This window comes from Scomber japonicus, chromosome 12 (genome assembly GCF_027409825.1).
Source record: "Scomber japonicus isolate fScoJap1 chromosome 12, fScoJap1.pri, whole genome shotgun sequence".
NCBI classification, from domain to species: domain Eukaryota; kingdom Metazoa; phylum Chordata; class Actinopteri; order Scombriformes; family Scombridae; genus Scomber; species Scomber japonicus.
This window is the reverse complement of record NC_070589.1, coordinates 11,652,670-11,672,808: the sequence shown is the minus strand read 5'-3', so window position 1 is coordinate 11,672,808 and position 20,139 is coordinate 11,652,670. Positions and strand designations below refer to the sequence as shown.

Genomic DNA, 20,139 nt, shown 5'->3' with positions numbered 1-20,139 from the left:
GAGAGAGGGGAGGCAGACAGGGTCTGTCTGCACACTGAGGTCTGTTGTCCTCTCAGAAGCCGCCAGCATATGGCCAAAGCATTAGGACACAGAAGAGAAAAAAAAATAGACTTCCACTGAAAAAACAGGCTGGAAAAGTACCCCGCACTCTGTCTCAGAGCAGGTTTCTCAGTCTCAAAGTGCGTCACGCCACCTTTGACTGGTGACATTGTTGAGTGTCTGTCTGGCAATTTAGCACTGTATCAGCAGGAGGTAATGATGAGTCGAGCAGTTCCATCTATCCCTACTGTGTGCATGTACACGTGGATACCTTCTGTTTTTTAATTCCAAGCTTTAACTTGCAAACATAATTACAACATGAGTCTGGTTAGAGAAGATCCAGCTGTTGTCATTTTTAGAAATACACAACAGATGAATGTGTGAAGTTCTGCGTCACTAAAAAAAAAAAAAAACAGCAAACATTTGTTCTGCAGTGTTGCATTGCCATTAAATTCTTGACTGTGTATGTGAATCATCTGCCAGCTTCAAAATGACCTGTATCCCGGTGTGGATGAGCCATGCCTTTGATGTTTCCTGACTGCGCCGTTTAAAATGTCTAATGTCTCCGTATACCCTCATGGAAGGGAATGGGGGCAGGATGTGGTCGCACCTTCTTGGCAACGTTTCCTGCGCCTATGGCTTAAGACAGCCACACATTGGTGTATACCCAGTTTCAACAGCTCTCTGCCTTGTGCATGATCCGCTTTGATGTTGTACTTTCTGCTCTGTGTCACTGACTTTTACGTGGCTTGGATGCCAGTGGTTGTAGTGAATAGTTTGGGCCAAAGAGCTTGGCGTCCAGCAGTATATTGTAGCTAAGACTTATTTGAATTCTCCAACCTGGAGCTCAAATTGAGGGAAATTGGTCTGACCTGAGAGCTTATGGTAAAACTAGCAGTCGTGCTCTTGAAATCTGAGGAGCCAGTGGCATGATTTTTAAAAAACCGCAGTCAAACCCAAGCAGCTGAAACTCGACTCTCCTTTGTGATTCAGAAGAGTCACTGTCATCATTGTTCTAATACCTTTCAGTGGTGGGAGGATCCTCAACTGCACATATACATTGCTCGAGATTTCATTTAAGTTCTTTGTTAAACACCTGTGGTTCAGAGTCTGTATGCCATCGCTGTGCTTTGAAGTACTTTGATCCACTATATTGACGTAAATTGGGGAGCAGCACGCTGGCTGTCCTGTTGTGCTAAGCATATGGGGTAAATTTCTTCCATGTGTGAAGCCTATGAAGTCGAGATCAGTCTTTTCCATAGAAAAAAAAAGGTGGGGAGATCCAGATGGGTTCAGCGGTAGCTCCCTCCAGGCAGAAATTTGTTAAAACATTCTTCCTTGTATATCTGCGTATGAGACTTTCTGATTTGTTTCCTCATGTTTTGTCATCTCAGTGTACTTCTCATAAATCAGTATTTTTCTTCTAAAACTTGGATGCCTACCACATGTGAGTCATAGTAACAGAGCGATTTCATTGAATGACATGATGATTGTGCGTAGCAGTCACTCCACCATTCAGTAATTCCACTCCATGTTTTGTGTGAGTTCAGGGCCAAAGAGGAAGTGCTTTGGTTTCTTTGGCACACAGGGAGGCCCTGGTCTGGCCTCCCCCCAATTCAGGGAGTCAAAGTTTGCCTCTCGTGTTGCTTGTGCAAACACAGAGTTTGGTGTTTGATATAATTTTTTTCTCTCTCTCTCTCCCTCTCGTCTTCCTCAGAGAGGTTCAGAGAGGAGAGAGCCAGTTTGTTAAGCATGGTGGTGTGGTGTGAGTTGCTGCTGCAGTTCACCAGAGTACAGCCTTGAAGTGGTCTGCATGTTTCGGAAAGGAAGTCATCGGGAGTGGAGGGAGTTGGAGTAGTTGTCTTTGCAGAAGTGACAAAATGCGTCAAATCAATTAAAGCAGTTTTTTTCTTACTGCATCATCTTCCTGCCATTTTTCATTTTCTTGTCCCCAAAGTTTTCATATATTAGATGTGCATTTGTTTGGGTGGAAAATTAAAAAGGCAGTAAAAAAAAAAAAAAAGCAAATCCAGATGGATCTCTTTCACCAAAAGCCCCTCTTCAGGCAGTGGCGTTTGTGTACAGTACCTGTGTGTACACACCATTTGTATGTGTTTAAATGGGAGAGGGGTGGGGGTCACAACATATCAACAGCAGGAGGCTGCAGACCGCCTAGTTTGCACGCCACTCACTTAGTAGAGTGGTAGTGAGAGGGGGATAAACGAACGAGAGACAGTTTGAGAAGGGGTGGGGGAACCAGACAGAGTGGGAGGGGGTTTGCAGAGCGCATGAGAGCGAGGGAAAGAGGGGGTATGGAGAGAAAGAGGCTACAGAGAGAGAGTCAGCAAACAGTAACTCTAGCCTCAGTTTGTCTGAGAGTACGACTTCCTTGAACTTTCTGAGGTGGTGGAGCGTAACAAGATGAAGGAGCTCTGTGTACACACCTCCCCCTCTCCCTCTGCATCTCCCGGATGTCCTGCGGGCCAGTCCTCCGTACGATCAAGCCACTCTGGGACACTTGGACCTCCGCGCATGGTGTCAGGGGGCTCCAGTATGGATATGGATCCTCTGGGTCCTGATTATGTGTCCATGTGTCTGTTGGCAGATGAGTCCTACCAGAAGCTGGCTATGGAAACCATGGAGGAGCTGGACTGGTGTCTGGACCAGTTGGAAACAATCCAGACCTACCGCTCTGTCAGCGACATGGCCTCCAACAAGGTAGGACAGTTTGACTTGTATGTGTGCATGTGTGCAACTTCACAGATGCACTGCATTTGTTTTGTTGCTTTCTCTTTGAATTTGCTTTTGTTCCAGTTCATGTTCATTTTCAATTGAGCTGTTTTTTATGCAAGATAGATTTCTAATCTTCAAACCAGACCTTCATGTTTAAGACAATTAGTTGAGAGGAGTCATGTATGATTGTATGTAACTTAAAAAGCACAGCTTAAAAAATGTGAAATTTTTCTTAAAATGAGAACTAAAATGCTTCTAGGCTTTCACATCAATGTTCTCATGGTTGGTCAAAGTGGGTTTGTGAAAAGTTTTCACGAGGCCAAAGCTTTTATCAACCCACTTAGAAACCTGTAATCCTAAAAGTTCAAACTTTTTATTATTACAGCAAAATTTAAACTCTTTGAATGTGTGATTCACTGTGTCAATGCCTGCTTAACCCACTGAGATAATGATCACCATAAGACCTCCCAGGAACACAGCATACCACCACTATACAGTGTCATGTCTCTCAAACCACAGTTATCCAAGATTGACATCAAAGACCGGTCATTAAATTAACAAGTTCAATCCAAATTCTGATAGTTGTGCGAAATTTCAAAAGCATTATTTTCATTGCAGTGGGGGTTTGTATATTTGCTGTCTAAGGACATGATGGTGAGACCGAAACTGAGATGATGACTTGGCTAGTCTGGTTGCAGTTATACAATTGGTCTTTGTTGTGATGTGTTTGTGAAATTGCAAAGTGTATGCAAAATGTAAATGGCTCTCTGCCACATTGACGCACTTGCAAAATGACAGCTGTTCTGTGATAGTGTATGAGCTGGCATCATCATTTTATGGATCTCTTATTTTTAAAAAGACAGGGCATTGTGCATACATGTTATCTTTGAAAGGCATAATTGTGAGTACTCCATGAAAAGCATATTTCTTTGTCAGTTTCCTTACCTTATGCAAATGACTACACTACATGTTACACAACCCGGTTGAGCCATGGTTGCATTTGCAGTATGATTTAAACTGCACGCATATGTATTTGTCATTCATTTTAGTTTGATGTAGAATTTGGTTCTGTTGTAATGCTGAACTCAGTGGGACATTGGTCCACTTTCTCAAGTGACGTCATCATGAAAGGTCACATTTAACTGACAGACACCATTTTGTCCCAACCATAGTTTAAGATTAACATTTTAACTAAAGGAAAGTTCATGCTGGCTACTCCACTGTATTTCAACCATATCTTCATATCTTCACAGGGAGTGATGACAGTTCCATTGTGTTGTATCCTCACTGCTCTTATTTCATCCTCCTTTATACTGCATCACTATTCTTCCTCTAACTATTATATAGAGCAGACAAGGTCATATTTACTGTATGTCTGCTTTTAACTAAGGAAGTCATGCTACAAGAATGGCTGATGTTTTTCATTTTAGTGCTGAAGTCTGTGTCGGAGTTATGTTGGACCAAACATTTCTGCTTTGCCAACAAATGTGCAAACACCACAAAATTTTGCACGCAACAACAATACATCTGGAAACTAAAACTGCCAACACAAATGTTAGCAAGCTAAATGCCACTGATGTAGCACTACTTCATTGTTGACAAGTGGCCAAACTAGTCTTTCTGTAGCTGGAATGTATACCTGAACTACATTAACTGCATTGCTATACCTTGTGCATATTACTGGCATGAAATGACTTGTAGTCCACCAACAATGAGTTTATTTTAAAGAATTTCTCAAAAAATGAAAAGAAAAAAAACGAGTGGAGCATACTTCTAAGGTTACAGTTCACACCATGAAAACATCAAGTACAATATTTTGTATACTACATAGCCTTAAAATATAATGAAGTTAATTAGTAAAGAAGACTCTGTGAGATTAAGCTAAATGCTAAAGTCATCACGCTAGCATGTTTATATGTGACAATATTAACATGCTCATGTTCAGCAGCTATAATGTTTAATGTGTTAACCACCTTAGTTTAACATCTTAGCATGTTTGCTAATTACTGCTAAACACAAAGTAGACCTAAGCTATGTGAATGTCGTTAGTTGTCAAGACATTACAGTCTGAATCATAAATGTGAACCTCATGGTGGCGCTAGATGAAAATTAGTCAGTAGGCTTCATCTTCTGGAAACCATGAAGATCTGTTCAAAATGTCCAATCCAGTACGCTAATAGACAAGCCATATTTAAAGCTATGTAGCTAAAAAGGACGAAGAAAAGAATCCATTCTCATCGATTGGCATGACAGATTTGATAAATGACAACAATTGATGTTATTTTGATGTTTTGAAAAAAAAGTAAACTTTATGATTTAATGTCAGTGCATCTAAACACATTGTGGTTTTACATGACAACACAAAGCAGCTATTTAGAACTAATTACTTCCCTTTGCTTTGATGCATATAAACGTTTCTTGCGTGTTTAATTTGTGCACAACTCAACTAAATTACACTACAGCGCACAGTATTACTTAACCCCCGCACAGACAGTGGAGACTGTACGGCGGCGTCAGATTATAAACACCCAGAGTGGTGTTGTCCATTTCCGTTTGTATTCTACACTGTGGTCTGAGGGAGGATTGGGATGGGGAGGGGTGTTGTCAAACTGTGACGGGTGACTGTGACCATGACACCAGTTTCCTGTCTCTTTATTTCCCGTGGCCCCTACTGCCCTCCCTCCTCTGCTCCCTAGTTACCAGACGACAATAGCGGCGCTTTGACTAGGCAGCCAGGTTGAGTCTTTACAGACAACCACGTCACTGGGACTGTACAGACAATGAGCACAAGGCTGCACAAGCGCGCAGCAGCATAGACAGTCGGTCAGGCAGCTCGGCCACATTGTTCACCGTGAGTCCCTCCCAATGTGACCCAGCACCACCACTAAGCATTGTTGACCAATGCTGCTTTTGAAAGAGTGGAGGTCAATAGGTTATGATGTTACAGTTAAGATATCCATGCACCGGAATTTTGTGCAACAGCACTGGCATGTGAGGAAATCATTTATTGGTCCATTCATGCTTTTATTGCAAAATTAATGTCACATATTTTTCAGTTTTGCACAATTAATGCACCATCTGCAGGCTTTTGCTCATGCCCAGCTTTTTATATGACGTGATGTCTGACAAAGAGCCCGTTTCTTTTCGGACCCAGAGAGGATGTAATTGAACCCACGATCAAAACCCACGGTGTCTCCACTTTCAGTGTCCAAGGGCACAGGTGTATCCGGGGGGGTACGGGACCACACACCCTGCTGACCGCCAGCCTGGTCGCTGTGACCTCAGAGCGGGGAGCTGCTTCCCTGCTTCCCTCACTATCATTAGCGTCGCCACACTTCCACGCTGATGCCGGTGACGGCCTTGGACAAACACTGCCATCTGAATCCAGTTAGGGGGAGGTTTAGCGCTCTGTGGGTTAGCGTGCAAGCAAGCCCCCGAGCAGAGCGCAAGCGAGTAGGAAACTTTAACTCACGTGTGGTCACTTCCACTTTGAAGCGCCGCCGTCTTCAGAGGGGGAAAAAATGACAAAATTATTGAAACAGATGTAGTTGTGGGTCTGTAGCTGTGGCAGGGGTAATGGACATTAAATTATAGCGTTGTGATTCTGTTTGACTGAAAGGGTGGTGAGCAGATCAGACAGGCTGCAGTGGTGATTACAGTCCCTAATTGTAATTAAAAAGTTTAACCTCTGTAATCTGCTCTTATCATGGAAAATAAACTAGAAGGAGAAAGATAAATAAGAAACCCCTATTCATACCTACTATTGTCCAGCAGCGTCTAGGAAATGTTTCTTCCTAATGTTACTAAACTGTGAAAACTTGCTGGGCATAATCCACGTTGTGTTGACACTGTAAACAGCCACAAGTGGGGCAGAGACAGCATTGACTCACTCTGGGCTTTGAGAGATTGCAGAGTTGTGGTATTGCAATATGATGTCAAACTCCTCCTGTGTAGTCCCCTTTCTATCTCTTTCTGTTTCAGTTGAAGTCAGTGGGCCAAGATTTTAAAAGGCTGATCCTAAGGGAATACATTCATATCATTTGTGATTTTCCACCACATTACGTCAGCATGATTGTCTGCTAAACGTGTTATCTGGGACTTTTCAGTGATGAACTCAGGTATGTTAGTTGTTTGGTGCCTTGGGCCATGTTAGGAAGCAGGATGTCTACCAGTAAATGACCTCAGTGAATTACTCTATCAGCAGAGAAGTAAAAGGGGAAGTAGGTGGGGACACAAGCTCGGGCCTGTGGTGGAGGGAGGAGCTGTCGATCTCTTGTTAGACCATGTAGGCCAGTCACTCAAGTCAGCTTTATCGCTATATGTTTCCTGTCTGACGCCACTTCAGAAAAGAGAATAGAGAGAGGAAGCAGGCAGGAGTCTTTAGACGCGCTGAACAGTGTTGTTACTCTAAGAACTTTTAAAGGATTTCTTTCGTGTTGCGTTTTGGGTTTTGTTAAGAGACAATGGGATTATGTTGTTCTGAAAAGCAGAAGAAAAACTTTGGGATGCCTACCAGTTGGAAAAAGGTGAGTTTATTTTGGAGATTATGCTTTAAGAGTACGGTTCGCTATATGGAGAGTGTGACTTATCCAAGAAGAGATTCATTGATTTGATTTAAAGTGATTTAATTTCTGTTTAAAAGTGTCATTTAATATTCAATTTAATTTTTTTTTTTACTAATTACTATGAGAATTTACTTTCTTGATTTGGCTTGATTGTTTTAGAATCCAGGTGGGTTACACAAAGTCCTTCATAGTGTTTGAAGACTTTGTCTTCATTTTAGGAAGTTTTAGGTCTAAATAGGGTTTTTGCGTACACCCTGACATATCATTGACATCACCATTTTGCAAAAGAATGGCTCTCGTATGCACCTATTTTGAATATGCAAAATCTATGAGGCATCTTCTGAGAACAAACCACATGTTGTTCTGGTTAAGTTTTGGTAACTTCTCTAGATTACCCAAATGACGTTCTTTTCTCTGAATATGAGCACTGTTTGCATGTAAAAGGATGTATGACTTAACACCATGCATTGAGTAATCTGTTCTCTTGAACAGTCATAGATAGTCACCCCGCTACGAGCGTATGCTGTCTGAGATGAACTGTGTGACCCTTTGTGACTGACATGTGGCTCAGTGCCTGAATCATAGGGTCACACAAATCCACACTATTCCGCTGCTTTAAAGAATCAATTACAAGTCCCTTTGAATGGAATAAAGCCGCCTGATTCCAAGCTCAAATTTTTGTCCTTACGAGCTCTCTTTGATTTTTATGGGTTGCCTCTGGCAGTCTGGGTTTTGAGTGCAGCCAAGGCTTTGAAAATGGTATTAAAGTTTCACAGTCAAGTAGATGTTAGTTGTCTGCTTGACAGCTATTAGACAGCTGTTGAGACCGGCGAGAGCTACACTACAAAGAAAAAAGACCCCATTGTAGGAAATAAAAGGATAGAAAAGAAAATCAGCCACGATTATGGCTTTTGCCAGTTTTCAGTGTTTGAAGACATTATAAAACCAGAAAAGCACAATCACATGCTCAGGGAAGCAAATTAATTGCACCATTATTCCATTGTATTCATTATAAAGATTAGGATGTGGTTTCGCATTAATGCTTCTCTTTCAGTTTTACACGACTGGTCAGAATGTGCAATCTGCAAAATATAAACTGTGCCTGTGGTTGTGTGTTTTTGTCGAGTGTAATTGTTTCTGTTTACAGCATCTCTGCTGCAGATTGTGTGTTGAATGTGTGTGTGTGTGTGCGGTTGTATGTACATGCCTGTGTGTTTGTGTGTGTGTATGTGTGTGTGCGTCAGTATCTGATGAGATGCAATGTGTTTAGAGTGGGGACCACCGTGAGAACAACGGAGGGGGGAGGGGGGGCACGTGACTCTGTTGCCATGGCGTTGAGGTTGTCGTGCAATTGGTGGTGCACTGGTGGGCTGCAGACTGAAAACTCTCATCTGTTTGTCCCCCATCATCTCCGTTTTTTAGTTTTTCTACAAAGAGCTGCTCCAGTGAGGAGCCAGATAAACAGTTTTCTGCAGATATTTTAGACTGTACCTACAATTGAGAACAAAGACATATCTTTCCAATATAACAATGATTGAATGACTGAACTGTGTACAGCAGCTTCTGGTCATACGCCTACAATATAAAAAAAAAAGACTCAAACTTAATCTGCTTAATTAAAACCCAGCATCTCCTCACCCATGTGATAAACACTCTGCTGCTTTGAAGCCTCACATTGCGCAGTATGCGTTGGATCTGTTCTGCATTACTGAGCAGGAGGGGAGCAAATCAAGAAGGGAGGGAGCAACAGAGATGGGTGGGGGTGAAAGAGACAGAGGGAGAGGGGTTTGCAGAGAGTGCAGGAGTAAGGGAGAAATAGCTAGAAAGATGTGGGGGGGATTCTCCAAAGTCCCGTTTTCTGCAGTGCTGTGCATGGTTTAGTGTTTAGCAGGGGTGGGAGCAAAAGAAAGAGAGAGAGAGTCTCCACCAGTCTGTCTGCCACCGGGGACTCTACAGCTACAGCGCACCCCCCCCCCTCCTCCTCCCACTCCTCTCCGTTTCTCCGTCCCTTCTTTCCGTTTCTCCCTCTGTCTCAGAGCTTGCCCTTCCTCCCTGCCTTGTTCAATCTGGGCTCGGGAAGGCTGGTCCCCCCCCCGTACCCCCCCCGCCGCATGTCACTGGATCCCATTTGGATGGTGGCAGGAGGAGGCAGAGGTTTAGAGAGACGGACAGAGTCACCGAGAACGAGAGAAAAGAAAAAGCAATATTGATTGCATCCAGGGGGGATTCCATCACTCCGTCGCTTAACGTCTCGCAATCCTGGGAAACAAGAGTGGGCGTCGCTATGAGGAGGCACATTTGGCCGGGGATGTAGGGGGTCCGCCACAGCCCCTCTGTAGAGAGTTCAGCTGGGGCGTTTTTTTACCATAGTTGACCGTTGGAAAGCAGCGGTTTGGTGGCGTCTTGAGCTTCAGGCTGTAGGGCTTAGCTCAGCCTTGGGGGTCCACTCAGAGAGGAGCGTACAGGGCTTCTGCTGGGGAGCGCCAGGGGCTCAGCACAGCTCAGCACCATGCCTGAGGCCAACTACCTGTTCTCTGTGTCCTGGGGATACATCAAGGTGTGTCCCAGAGGAGAGTTGGCATAGATGGGACTCTGTGTGTGTGTGTGTGTGTGTGTATGTGTGTGTGTGTGTTTCTCTATGCGTGTGCATGCAGTATATTGTATATTAATGTATTTCCTCTGCAGCTGATTGATTTTGTTGTGTTTCAACTAGACACTTGCACGAATTTGATCAGATTCTGTCACTATGCTGTAGCTCAGTGGTTGCGTGCACTGAGAAAAACTGGCGCATTTTGTTACCCTAGAAGAACTGTGCATAAACATTACACCACCATATTTTGTATATTATGCATGTGTCTATTGTTTGTTGAAATGCTAAGGAGTCAAGTGACTTAGCGGCTAACTGGAAGCAGGACCCAGAAGACATAAACACTGACCTTATATGGCGCATGAGAAAAAAAAACAGAAGCAATGTTCTCTTGGGACATATTCCAGTGGAAAATAACAGGAAATGCTTTATCGCTCTTCTCGGAAACCACAGTTAAATTATTTAATGAGTGTGAATTTCCTTTGTATAGATTTGTAAAGCATTATTAATGTATGTCCATTTAATCATAATAATCATCATAATAATGTATGTTTTATCTCTTTGCCTCCAGTTCAAGAGGATGCTGAACCGTGAGCTAAGCCACCTGTCTGAGATGAGTCGCTCAGGCAACCAAGTGTCAGAGTACATCTCCAACACTTTCCTAGGTGAGCACAGCAGCACATATTCACACACACACACACACACACACACACACACACACACACACATACACAGACAGGCTGTCTCAAAATATGCTGTATGTGTCACTGTAACGTGAGACTTAAATGAGCCAACATCCGTCAGGAATGACACCGTCTGCAGGACGCGAGGTTACACTAAACATGTGCTAAGTAGTGGAGGAACTCTTAGTTGGTCTGCACCACGGCTCTAAAACCAGTCTGATCTGGTCTGGAGGAGAGAGACAGAGAGTCCCCCCTCGCTCTGACTGCAGAGAGATGTGGAGGGAGGATGGGGTGGGGAGGGGGTTGTTCTCAGGGAAGACTTCCCTCAGGAGGAATCGGGGGCAGTGAGTGAGGGAGAATGTTTATGTGCATGTCTGCGCACTCGAGGCTGGAGAGTTTTTGTACACTATGCATGTGTGTGTGTGTGTGTGTGTATACGGTGCCATCAGGACACTGCATTATTCATCAGGAGGACAGCAGTGTTTCCTTGTCTTTTCTTTAAAAGCCCAGCAGTATTTCATGACTCACGTTAGCCAGCCAAGTCTGCCACAGCTTTTCCACCTTGCATGCAGCTGAACAGCAACACAGAGCCAGACATGCAGCTCGTGAGGTTGATTGGGGCTTTTGCTTTAGCTGGTAAACACACCTTCATCCTCACCTCAAATGACAAGAAAAACCCAAAAGGGAAGGGGGGGGGGGGGGTGCGAGGGGCGAGGCATCAGGAAATGTATTGTGGAGAAATCAGAGCTTTTGTAACAATAGACACGATGCGGTGGAAATGATAGAGCTGCTTGCGTAAAAGAAACAAACATAAGAGCGCAGGAGGAAGCTCAGCTCATCTTTGAAGCTCAGCGGTTTTGTCGTCATCTGCATTGCAGCGAGCACCTGTCAGGTGTAGCAAGCATCATTTTCTTCCTTTGCTTTGTGAAGGAGGCAGCTGAGATATATCTTCTTTCTTTTTTTTCTCTCTCTCGCTCTGCGGTGCATGTGGTGCACATACGCACACAGACCGAGGGAGTCTCACTCTCACACTGTCAGTTGTGTGCAGCATGTGAGAGTCTCACTCAGCCAACACGGGCTGAATCACATGCACCAAACAAACCCCTCCTCTAAACATTTCAGCTTAACATGAGCCAACTTTCCACAGTTCTGCGGATTGTTATTACAATATGACTGGGTTTCCTAAGAATGCATGGCCCATTAGGATATCGTCAGGCTTCATAAACATCTCATTAACACCTCATGCAACCTGTGTGTCAGTAATATTCCTATTGTCCTCATTTAGAAACATTTTTGTAAATGATAAAAGTTTTTTTTGGTCTTAAGTACAGTCAACAGAAATCTATTTTTAATGAAATAAACTGTAACTGAAAGATTACTTGCTAATGAAGTAGCTGTCAGTGCAGCTTTAATGTGTTGCCACGTACGTGTGAGAGGTCAACTACCTCCAACATCCCCTAGCCTAGTGTGCTTTTGATCTTTGAAGTACTTGAAAACCACTCATCTTTTTATTCTCATCTTTAAACCGTTCCTCTTTTCATTCCCTCACAGACAAACAGAATGAGTTGGAGCTTCCATGTCCAGTTCCCAAATCAAGGGAAAGGAAGAGGAGGCAGGGCCAGCAGCAGCATCAGCAACAGCAGCAGCAACAGCAGCAAGGCGGGATGATGAATCAGATCAGCGGGGTGAGGAAGGTCAGCCACACACCCAGCATATCTGGAGGCAGCAGCAATCGTTTCGGGGTCAAGACAGATCAGGAGGAACTGCTGTCGAAGGTAAGCGATGGAAGGATCCAGCAGGGTTAAAATAAAAGCATGAGAATTGTGCCGTGTGTGGCGTCTCACTGGCTGAAACACTAACACACCTCTCTATGTCTTCTGACCTTTCTAATAGGATCTGGAAGACATCAATAAATGGGGACTGAACATCTTCAGGGTAGCAGAGCACTCCCACAACCGACCGCTCACATGCGTCATGTACACTATCTTTCAGGTCAGTGCCCTGCCTCCTCATCCTCCTCATCTTCTGCCTCATCATCAAGATAGAGAGAGCTCATTAAAAAAAAGAAGTGTGAAAGCATTCATACATATACACACACACACACACACACACACACACACACACACACACAGGGCTGTAAAAGGCATGAGGAGCAATCTGCGTCAATGTGTACAGTAGCTTATGTTCTCTGTTACGTTCAGCTGTCACTATCACTACAGGAACATCTGTCAGAAGGACCTTTAGCAGACCAAATAGATTTGTCACCGTGAATCATCTTGGCAGGAGAACATTCATTTTCCAGCCTTTTTATATGATTCACAATTTATACAGGGAATTGTATTTAAGGTTAGCTCATCGGTCTGCTAAGAGACGCTTGAAAACGTGCTCTCTTTTTTTCACTGTTAACTTGTTGTTTTTCTCATTTTCGTTCACTGTCGCACACAGGAGCGAGACCTGATGAGGACGTTCAAGATTCCAACAGACACCTTTGTGACGTTCATGCTGACCCTGGAGGGCCACTATCACTCGGACGTGGCCTACCACAACAGCCTGCACGCCGCCGACGTAGCCCAGTCCACTCACATCCTCCTTTCCACCCCCGCACTGGATGTAAGTTTTTTAAAGTTTCAGCTGTTGTTTTTTTACACTGCACTTTTGATGTAACAGGATAGATTGAAATCTCATCATCTAAATTTATAATGAAGGCAAAGTGTCAAAATGTGTAATAGGTCTTCAAATTATACATTTGTTGTATTTCGAAAATGTTATCAATCATTAAACCTTATCATATTGTACGATTGTCATTTTTCAGCAATAACACATTTGAAAATAGTTTTAGTTTAATTTTACAATTGTTTTGCTTCTTCAAATCAGCTGTGGCTGCTTATCTAGTAAGTTTAGATTAAGGTTAAAGCTGTGGATCATCACCCACACCTTTTTTCTGAAGTAGGTTATTATAATTTAAGGAGGTGACTGTCATTACTGTCATTAATAGTGATTTGCCCATGAAACTGCATGACAGAGATAGTGACACGTAGAAAGGAATGTCTGCTACATCAACTTGTCTAGCCAGTTCTCTTTTATTCATCTCTTTTTCCTTCTTCCTGCAGGCGGTCTTCACTGATCTTGAGATCTTGGCAGCCATTTTCGCTGCAGCGATTCATGACGTGGACCACCCCGGAGTGTCCAACCAGTTCCTCATCAATACCAGTAAGTCTTCTTTTGGCACCTGTTGTCCATCAACACATTTCCACAACTTTTGATTTATTTAGTCTACATTTACAGAACAGTTGGAAACGTCCACGCTTTAACAAGATTCGTCTCCAAAGGCAACAATGTGGGGTTTTTTAGGGACACTGCACGGTTGCCATAGTTAGCTGACCTGAGTTTTAAAAAACTGAAGCTCCATTTAATTTCTCGCTTCCTGTCGTCTCCCTCTCCCTCCCTCCTCTCTCTGCCTGTAGACTCCGAGCTGGCTCTGATGTACAATGATGAGTCAGTGCTGGAGAACCACCACCTGGCTGTGGGCTTCAAACTGCTGCAGGAAGACAACTGCGACATCTTCCAAAACCTCACTAAGAAGCAGAGGCAGACGCTCAGGAGGATGGTCATAGACATGGTGAGGAAATGTCTGCGTGTCTGTCTGAGGCTGGAGGCCATCTTTTTTAGATTCAATAGTGATGTCTTGTCTACTTTATTGTTTCGCTCTTAAATGATTTCTGACATCATTCTCCGTCTCTTCCTCTCCTCCAAGGTTTTGGCAACAGACATGTCTAAACACATGAGCCTGCTGGCCGACTTGAAGACGATGGTGGAAACTAAGAAGGTGACCAGCTCTGGAGTGCTCCTGCTGGACAACTACACGGACAGGATGCAGGTAAGAGGCCTGCCTATACACACACACATGACAGATGACAGACACTCTTATGCACACCAGAAAGATGCAAGGCGCCTAAACAGTGGATTTCTTGCAGGTTCTTCGTAACATGGTTCACTGCGCTGATCTGAGCAATCCCACCAAGCCTCTGGATCTGTACCGGCAGTGGACGGACAGGATCATGGATGAGTTCTTCCACCAGGGAGACAGAGAGAGGGAGAGGGGGATGGAGATCAGCCCCATGTGTGACAAACACACAGCTTCAGTGGAGAGGACACAGGTATAGACTCAGCTCCCAAACTACCACTTCTATAATCTTACTTATTCACAAGAGTATTTTTTACTAACGTCATCCTCCATTATCAATTTCAGGTGGGCTTCATTGATTACATCGTCCATCCACTGTGGGAGACGTGGGCCGACCTGGTCCACCCGGACGCCCAGGATATCCTCGACATGTTGGAGGACAACAGAAACTGGTACCAGAGCATGATCCCTCAGAGCCCCTCCCCTCCTTTCTACACCAGCGACGGGGAGGGGGGACCACTCGGGGAAGTGGAAGGGGTGCCTGTGGCGAATAAATTTCAGTTCGAACTGACGCTGGGCGACCAGGATGGAGGCAGGCAGAGCGGAATAATGGAGATGACCGACAGGTGTGACGGCGTGATGCTCCAAGATCATCTCTCCGATCCAGACGGGGCGGATACAGTGACACGTGATGTCTCTCCAGCGGAAACATAGTTGTGAACTGACGTCGTTTCGTGAAGAGTGCAGCAAGGTTTTTTGCTGTTTTGGCTGAAATCATTTTATTGCAGTGGAGCAATCCTGCAATCTGGCTCTTTGGAGCTGCCTGGCTAAGAGGGCCTGACTGAATGTGAGGCACCCCTGCAAACGAGGCTTGGAAACCCTGCGGCAGTTTGTTTATGAGCCCCCTAGACGGGAGGTGGAAGAGCGTAGCCTCTGTTCTTTTAAAGAAGAGACTACTGTGGGACTGCAGAGGCAGGGCTGTATCTGAGCTCTCACTGACAAAGAAGGTGAAATGGGCGATCCGTGTACTGGGACAAGTAAAAATTCCAAACTTGCACTTCAGGACCTTATTTTTTTATGTTCATTTAGATTATTTGTATTGTTTTGGGATGGATGCCACCTGGTAAAGTGTCCAACCAAAACTAGTGGTCAGCAAGTTATTTGTAACCACGTTTTTTTTTTCTAACACTTGTCTAAAAAAAAAAAAAAATGTGTGTGCCTTTTTTTACACCTGTATCCTTTTGTAAGTGTTTTTATAATTTATTGAACACATTCATGTAGCTGTAAAATGTGTAACATTTTCTACAAGAAGGACATATTTGTCTCACACAGTCTTCCTGATGTTTTGGCAATAGTATAAGCTTGTCCTCACTAAAGCGTTCAGTGGATGTATTTCTAAAAATCGTTTGACTTCCCAGCACAGTTTGCACTTTGTCACGCCGAGAGTGTGAAAAGTATCAGTAATTTTATTAAGTCAGAAGACGTGATAGTAAACCAAAACAATAATTTTATTTGATTTATCCAGCTGTTTCGTTTTTTCCAATAATTCATCACATAAGCAATGAAATAACTCACAGATCAGATTCCTTGAAAGCGGAAAAACATTTTTTATTTGGTTAAAAAAGCAAAGAATCCAAAACCATTTTTAAAAAGTCCAAAGATCCTATAAAGAAAGCACTTTTGATGAATTCACTGCCACCTCGTAAAAGTGTGACCCAAATCTTAAACAGTCACTAGTGTTACAAGTCAAACTTCCAAGCAGAAGTCAAATTGATACTTTGCATCTTCCTGTAGCTGGATAAAGAATTCATGCAAACAGAAGCCAATCATTAAATTTAATTTCACCAAAAGTTTCCAACACAAAATCCAATAATTTAGTTTCATACCGAGCTGTTCCAGTATGGGAAAATCTGTTTCCACCCCTATAATTCACTCTTTTCATTAGCTCACACACACCTGTTGTGGTTAACAGCATTCCTTTCTCGTGAATATACGTATACACATTGAACTTTGAATGACTGTAGACTGCGTGCACATTTTAAAAAGACACCTGTTAGTGATATAATAATTGTATCTTGTAGTTTTTATTGCAGCACTTTGAATATGTCGACAGTTCTGCAGCTGGTTGCTGATCTGTCCAACACTACCTTAAAGGTACCACATTGTTAGGTGCAACCTTCAGAATAAAGAGGGGAGGTCAACATCGTGTCATGACATGATACGTCTTCTCCTGTGCGTGTGTGTGTGTGTGTTTGTGTGTGTGTGCGCTTGCGTGCATCTGAGTGTGTGTGTGTGTGTGTGTGTGCGCGTAAGCGATCACAGAGTTGCACAATCGTGTTGCACCCAGCCATGTCGAGCTGACCCTTCAACTGTTTGTAACAGTGTATTTATTACCTTTTCCTTGTACATTATAATATTGATATTGATTGATAATATTCACTGTATATTTGTTATTATTTATATGCCCTACCACATGTCAAATCACAGTTTGACTGAACTCGTCTGGTGATTCTGATTTATTGTATTCAGCAAGCTATTTTGCTATAAGACCATAACATGAAGTTATGCAGTTCAATTCTGACAAATTGAAATGTATGTTTGGTTTGAAATTCCTGCCAGATAATGTTTATACAGTCTGAACCCACAACATCCTTGCTGGAGGTGCAGAAGTCTGGCTTATGTTTGTGTCATTTAGTTCCTGGCGGATTATGAAGGCTGGAAATGTACTGCAGTATAATGTGTACGGTGACGGGTCATTGTACAGCTATAGGAATATTTGCTGAAATATGTAACATTGTTCCAAATGTATTTTTTCAGTGTTTTCCTCACAATATATGGTAAAATGGTATATGTTGTGCTCAACAAATGTTTTCTATCAGATTATTAAAATGGGCATGTATTACAAAAAATTTGGGTCTTTTGAGTCTTATTGGATCACAACCGCAAAGAGATCATAAGAATGAATGAATCACCACAAATCACAAGTTTAAAAAGTAGATACACTTTTTTTGTCCAACCTGGAGAGGGAGTGATGAAAGTAAACTACAAATCATCACTTGAAAGGCAGCCAGGTGCACGAGACAATTAAAATTAATCTTCAGCTGCATTCTCAAACACAATCCTGCAATTACAGCATACCAACCAATGTGGTTTTATTCACGTCATGGTTCCAGTTGTGCAACTCTGAGGGGAAAACCGTGTGGAAATGAAAGAAGAAGGAGGAAAACAAGTTGACTGAGTCTTAGTTGCTCTTTGCTGTGACACCAGTGGCATGTGATTCCTCTGACTGAGTTGCTGCTGGACACTGAGCAATGTAAACAGGAAGTATAGAGATAGTAAAGCTATGTGCTGGGCCCTCAGGGCATTCACTCTCCCATGGCCATGAGCACCTCGACCCAAACAGATAAGAATCTGAAATACGTGATCAAGGGGAGGTATGAGTAAAATTAACATGAAGACAGAGATGACATTTACAGATTTCCGATTCTGAGTAACTCCAACAAAACAGAAGAGGGAAGACTTAACTGATCTAATCTCAACCTCATTGCGTATTTTATGTGTAGCACAGCTCTTCCTCATAATGACTTACAACACTTCAGTGTTACATGGTGAGAGGTAATAGATGTTTTGAGGGTTTTGTAATAGTGAACACCTTCATATTTTAAATATTTATCATACAGTCTTACGCTGTATTTAAAGCTCTGGTCCTGGTTTTGTGCTGTAGAGTGTTTTTTATGTCCGGTTTTTAATTACGTTCAAATGGTCACATTGCTTTAAAAAGCACTCATTTAACCATTTAGGACAGAAAATTGGCAATACTCAAAGACCAGTGCTGAGGAAAATGATCCTTGACACAACTTAAAATGTACTGAGCTAAAATGCACTACGTGTTTGAAATATACATTAATCACAAGTCACATCTTGAAAAAAAAATTTGTGTGACTAGGTTATGTTTATTTTGGAGTTTGAAGTATAGATGACAGCAGGAAACCTGAACCATCCATCCTCTTCCTTTAGATTCAGCAAAACTGAGGCAAGTGTTTACAGTAAACACTGGCGCAGACAGGGAGTAGTGTTTTCCATGGTGGTGGTCCCTACTGCCATGGCAATGGGCAGAGAGTTTGTTTGAAACTCTAACACAAGTCTTGTGGTTTGTTGGTGACTGACGTCAGCAGGGTGAAAGCAGAATTCCCCAGCCCCGCCAGCAGTGTCTGAGCCGCCTGGTTTAAGGCTGGACCGGAGGCTACAGCCAATAGATCCAGCTGACAGCCAGTCAACCTCCTCTCTCCACTCAAACAGCCAGGCCCTGAAAGGGCCCACGGCCTAGGGCCAAGGCAGAGAGGAAGAGAACCACTTCCAGCAAAACAAACCTGCTCTCTCCATATCCACTTTATAAAAACAAATGTCTTCCTGGTGTTTCTAATTGCCCACTGCTGTTTGTTTTTAGTTGGATTGACAGTAAGGGCTGAAGTCAACTGGTTAGCCTGTGGAAGGGATACAGGGTAATAAGGGGCATTCCAGGATAATTCAATAGCAGTCCGGGCATGTGTGTAGATGGCAGAGATCAACTCAGAGTGGCTGAGACAGATGGGTGAGGAAGTGAGCTGAAAAAGACAGTTCTGCCTCGCTCTGAAGAAAATGATGAATCTGGAAAAGATCAGATGAGGCAGTTAGCTTCCTCTAAGGCCTCTTGTATGTGTGTGTATTTGTGTGTCTTGCATTTCATGGACTCTAAAATGCAGGATTAGGACAATAACAGGATGCGTCCTTCCCAGAAAATGTCACAAATCATCTAGTTATCAAACACGGTGGCAGTCATAGATATGCCATTGTCCCTCTGAGTTTGGTTTTGCCTCGCATGCAACTGTCTGAAATATCTAGAAATACACAGAATGTGTGTGGCAGCAGTTGTATAATCTGCAGAATGAGTAAATGTATAAGAAATGTGAAAACATACCCAAATATAAGGTAGTTTCTTCTGACCTTTCTGTGATACCAACATTGAGTAATATGGTCTTTGCTTTCATGGCAAAAACGGAATACCAGTGAAAAAAATATTATGGATATATTATGGTTATGCAACCATAGAATGTGTGCGATCAAAAAATGAGAGAATCCTAAGTCAGTGTGTAAATCACTTGGCTGCATCCAATCACATTCATCACACTTAAGTACACTGTTACATTTAAAGACATGGGTACATCTAAGGGCATGGACACATTTACGTACATGGATACATTTAAGGACATGGATACACTTAAGGACACACACACATTTAAGGACATGCCACCAGCCTGACATTTGCACTGGATTCTTCAGGGCTTTTTACCCAGCATGCAGCCAGCCCAGGAATTGTTTGGACATGGAAGGGAACATCCCTGTAGCGACAGAGCAGCACACACTGTCTGGTTTGCCAAAAAACATATATATTTAAAAATCACCATTGGGATCATACATGCATACTCAAAGACGACACATTAAGGCACACACACACACACACACACACACACACACACACACACACACACACACACACACACACACACACACACACACACACACACACACACACTAAAAACTGCACATGAACAGTGCACATGAACAAATGTTACCCTTGAGGATGGAGGC

The 20,139-nt window shown here is 43.1% G+C and overlaps 1 protein-coding gene across 2 annotated transcripts in view; it reads left to right on the top strand.

The window, feature by feature from the left end:
- The window catches only part of LOC128368552 (cAMP-specific 3',5'-cyclic phosphodiesterase 4B-like), a 38,197-nt gene extending 20,783 nt beyond the window's left edge, over positions 1–17,414 (top strand). The window contains exons 7-16 of one of the 2 annotated variants that reach the window (XM_053329398.1): positions 2,645–2,757; positions 10,496–10,589; positions 12,159–12,382; positions 12,501–12,599; positions 13,053–13,217; positions 13,718–13,817; positions 14,072–14,226; positions 14,362–14,484; positions 14,582–14,764; positions 14,857–17,414. In XM_053329398.1, coding sequence (XP_053185373.1) covers positions 2,645–2,757; positions 10,496–10,589; positions 12,159–12,382; positions 12,501–12,599; positions 13,053–13,217; positions 13,718–13,817; positions 14,072–14,226; positions 14,362–14,484; positions 14,582–14,764; positions 14,857–15,225 — 1,625 coding nt within the window. In that variant the 3' untranslated portion in view covers positions 15,226–17,414. Of the gene's footprint in view, positions 1–2,644; positions 2,758–9,448; positions 9,895–10,495; positions 10,590–12,158; positions 12,383–12,500; positions 12,600–13,052; positions 13,218–13,717; positions 13,818–14,071; positions 14,227–14,361; positions 14,485–14,581; positions 14,765–14,856 lie in introns of those variants that run through there. The other variant, XM_053329397.1, reaches the window with a different exon arrangement.
- Positions 17,415–20,139: the final 2,725 nt, after the last annotated feature.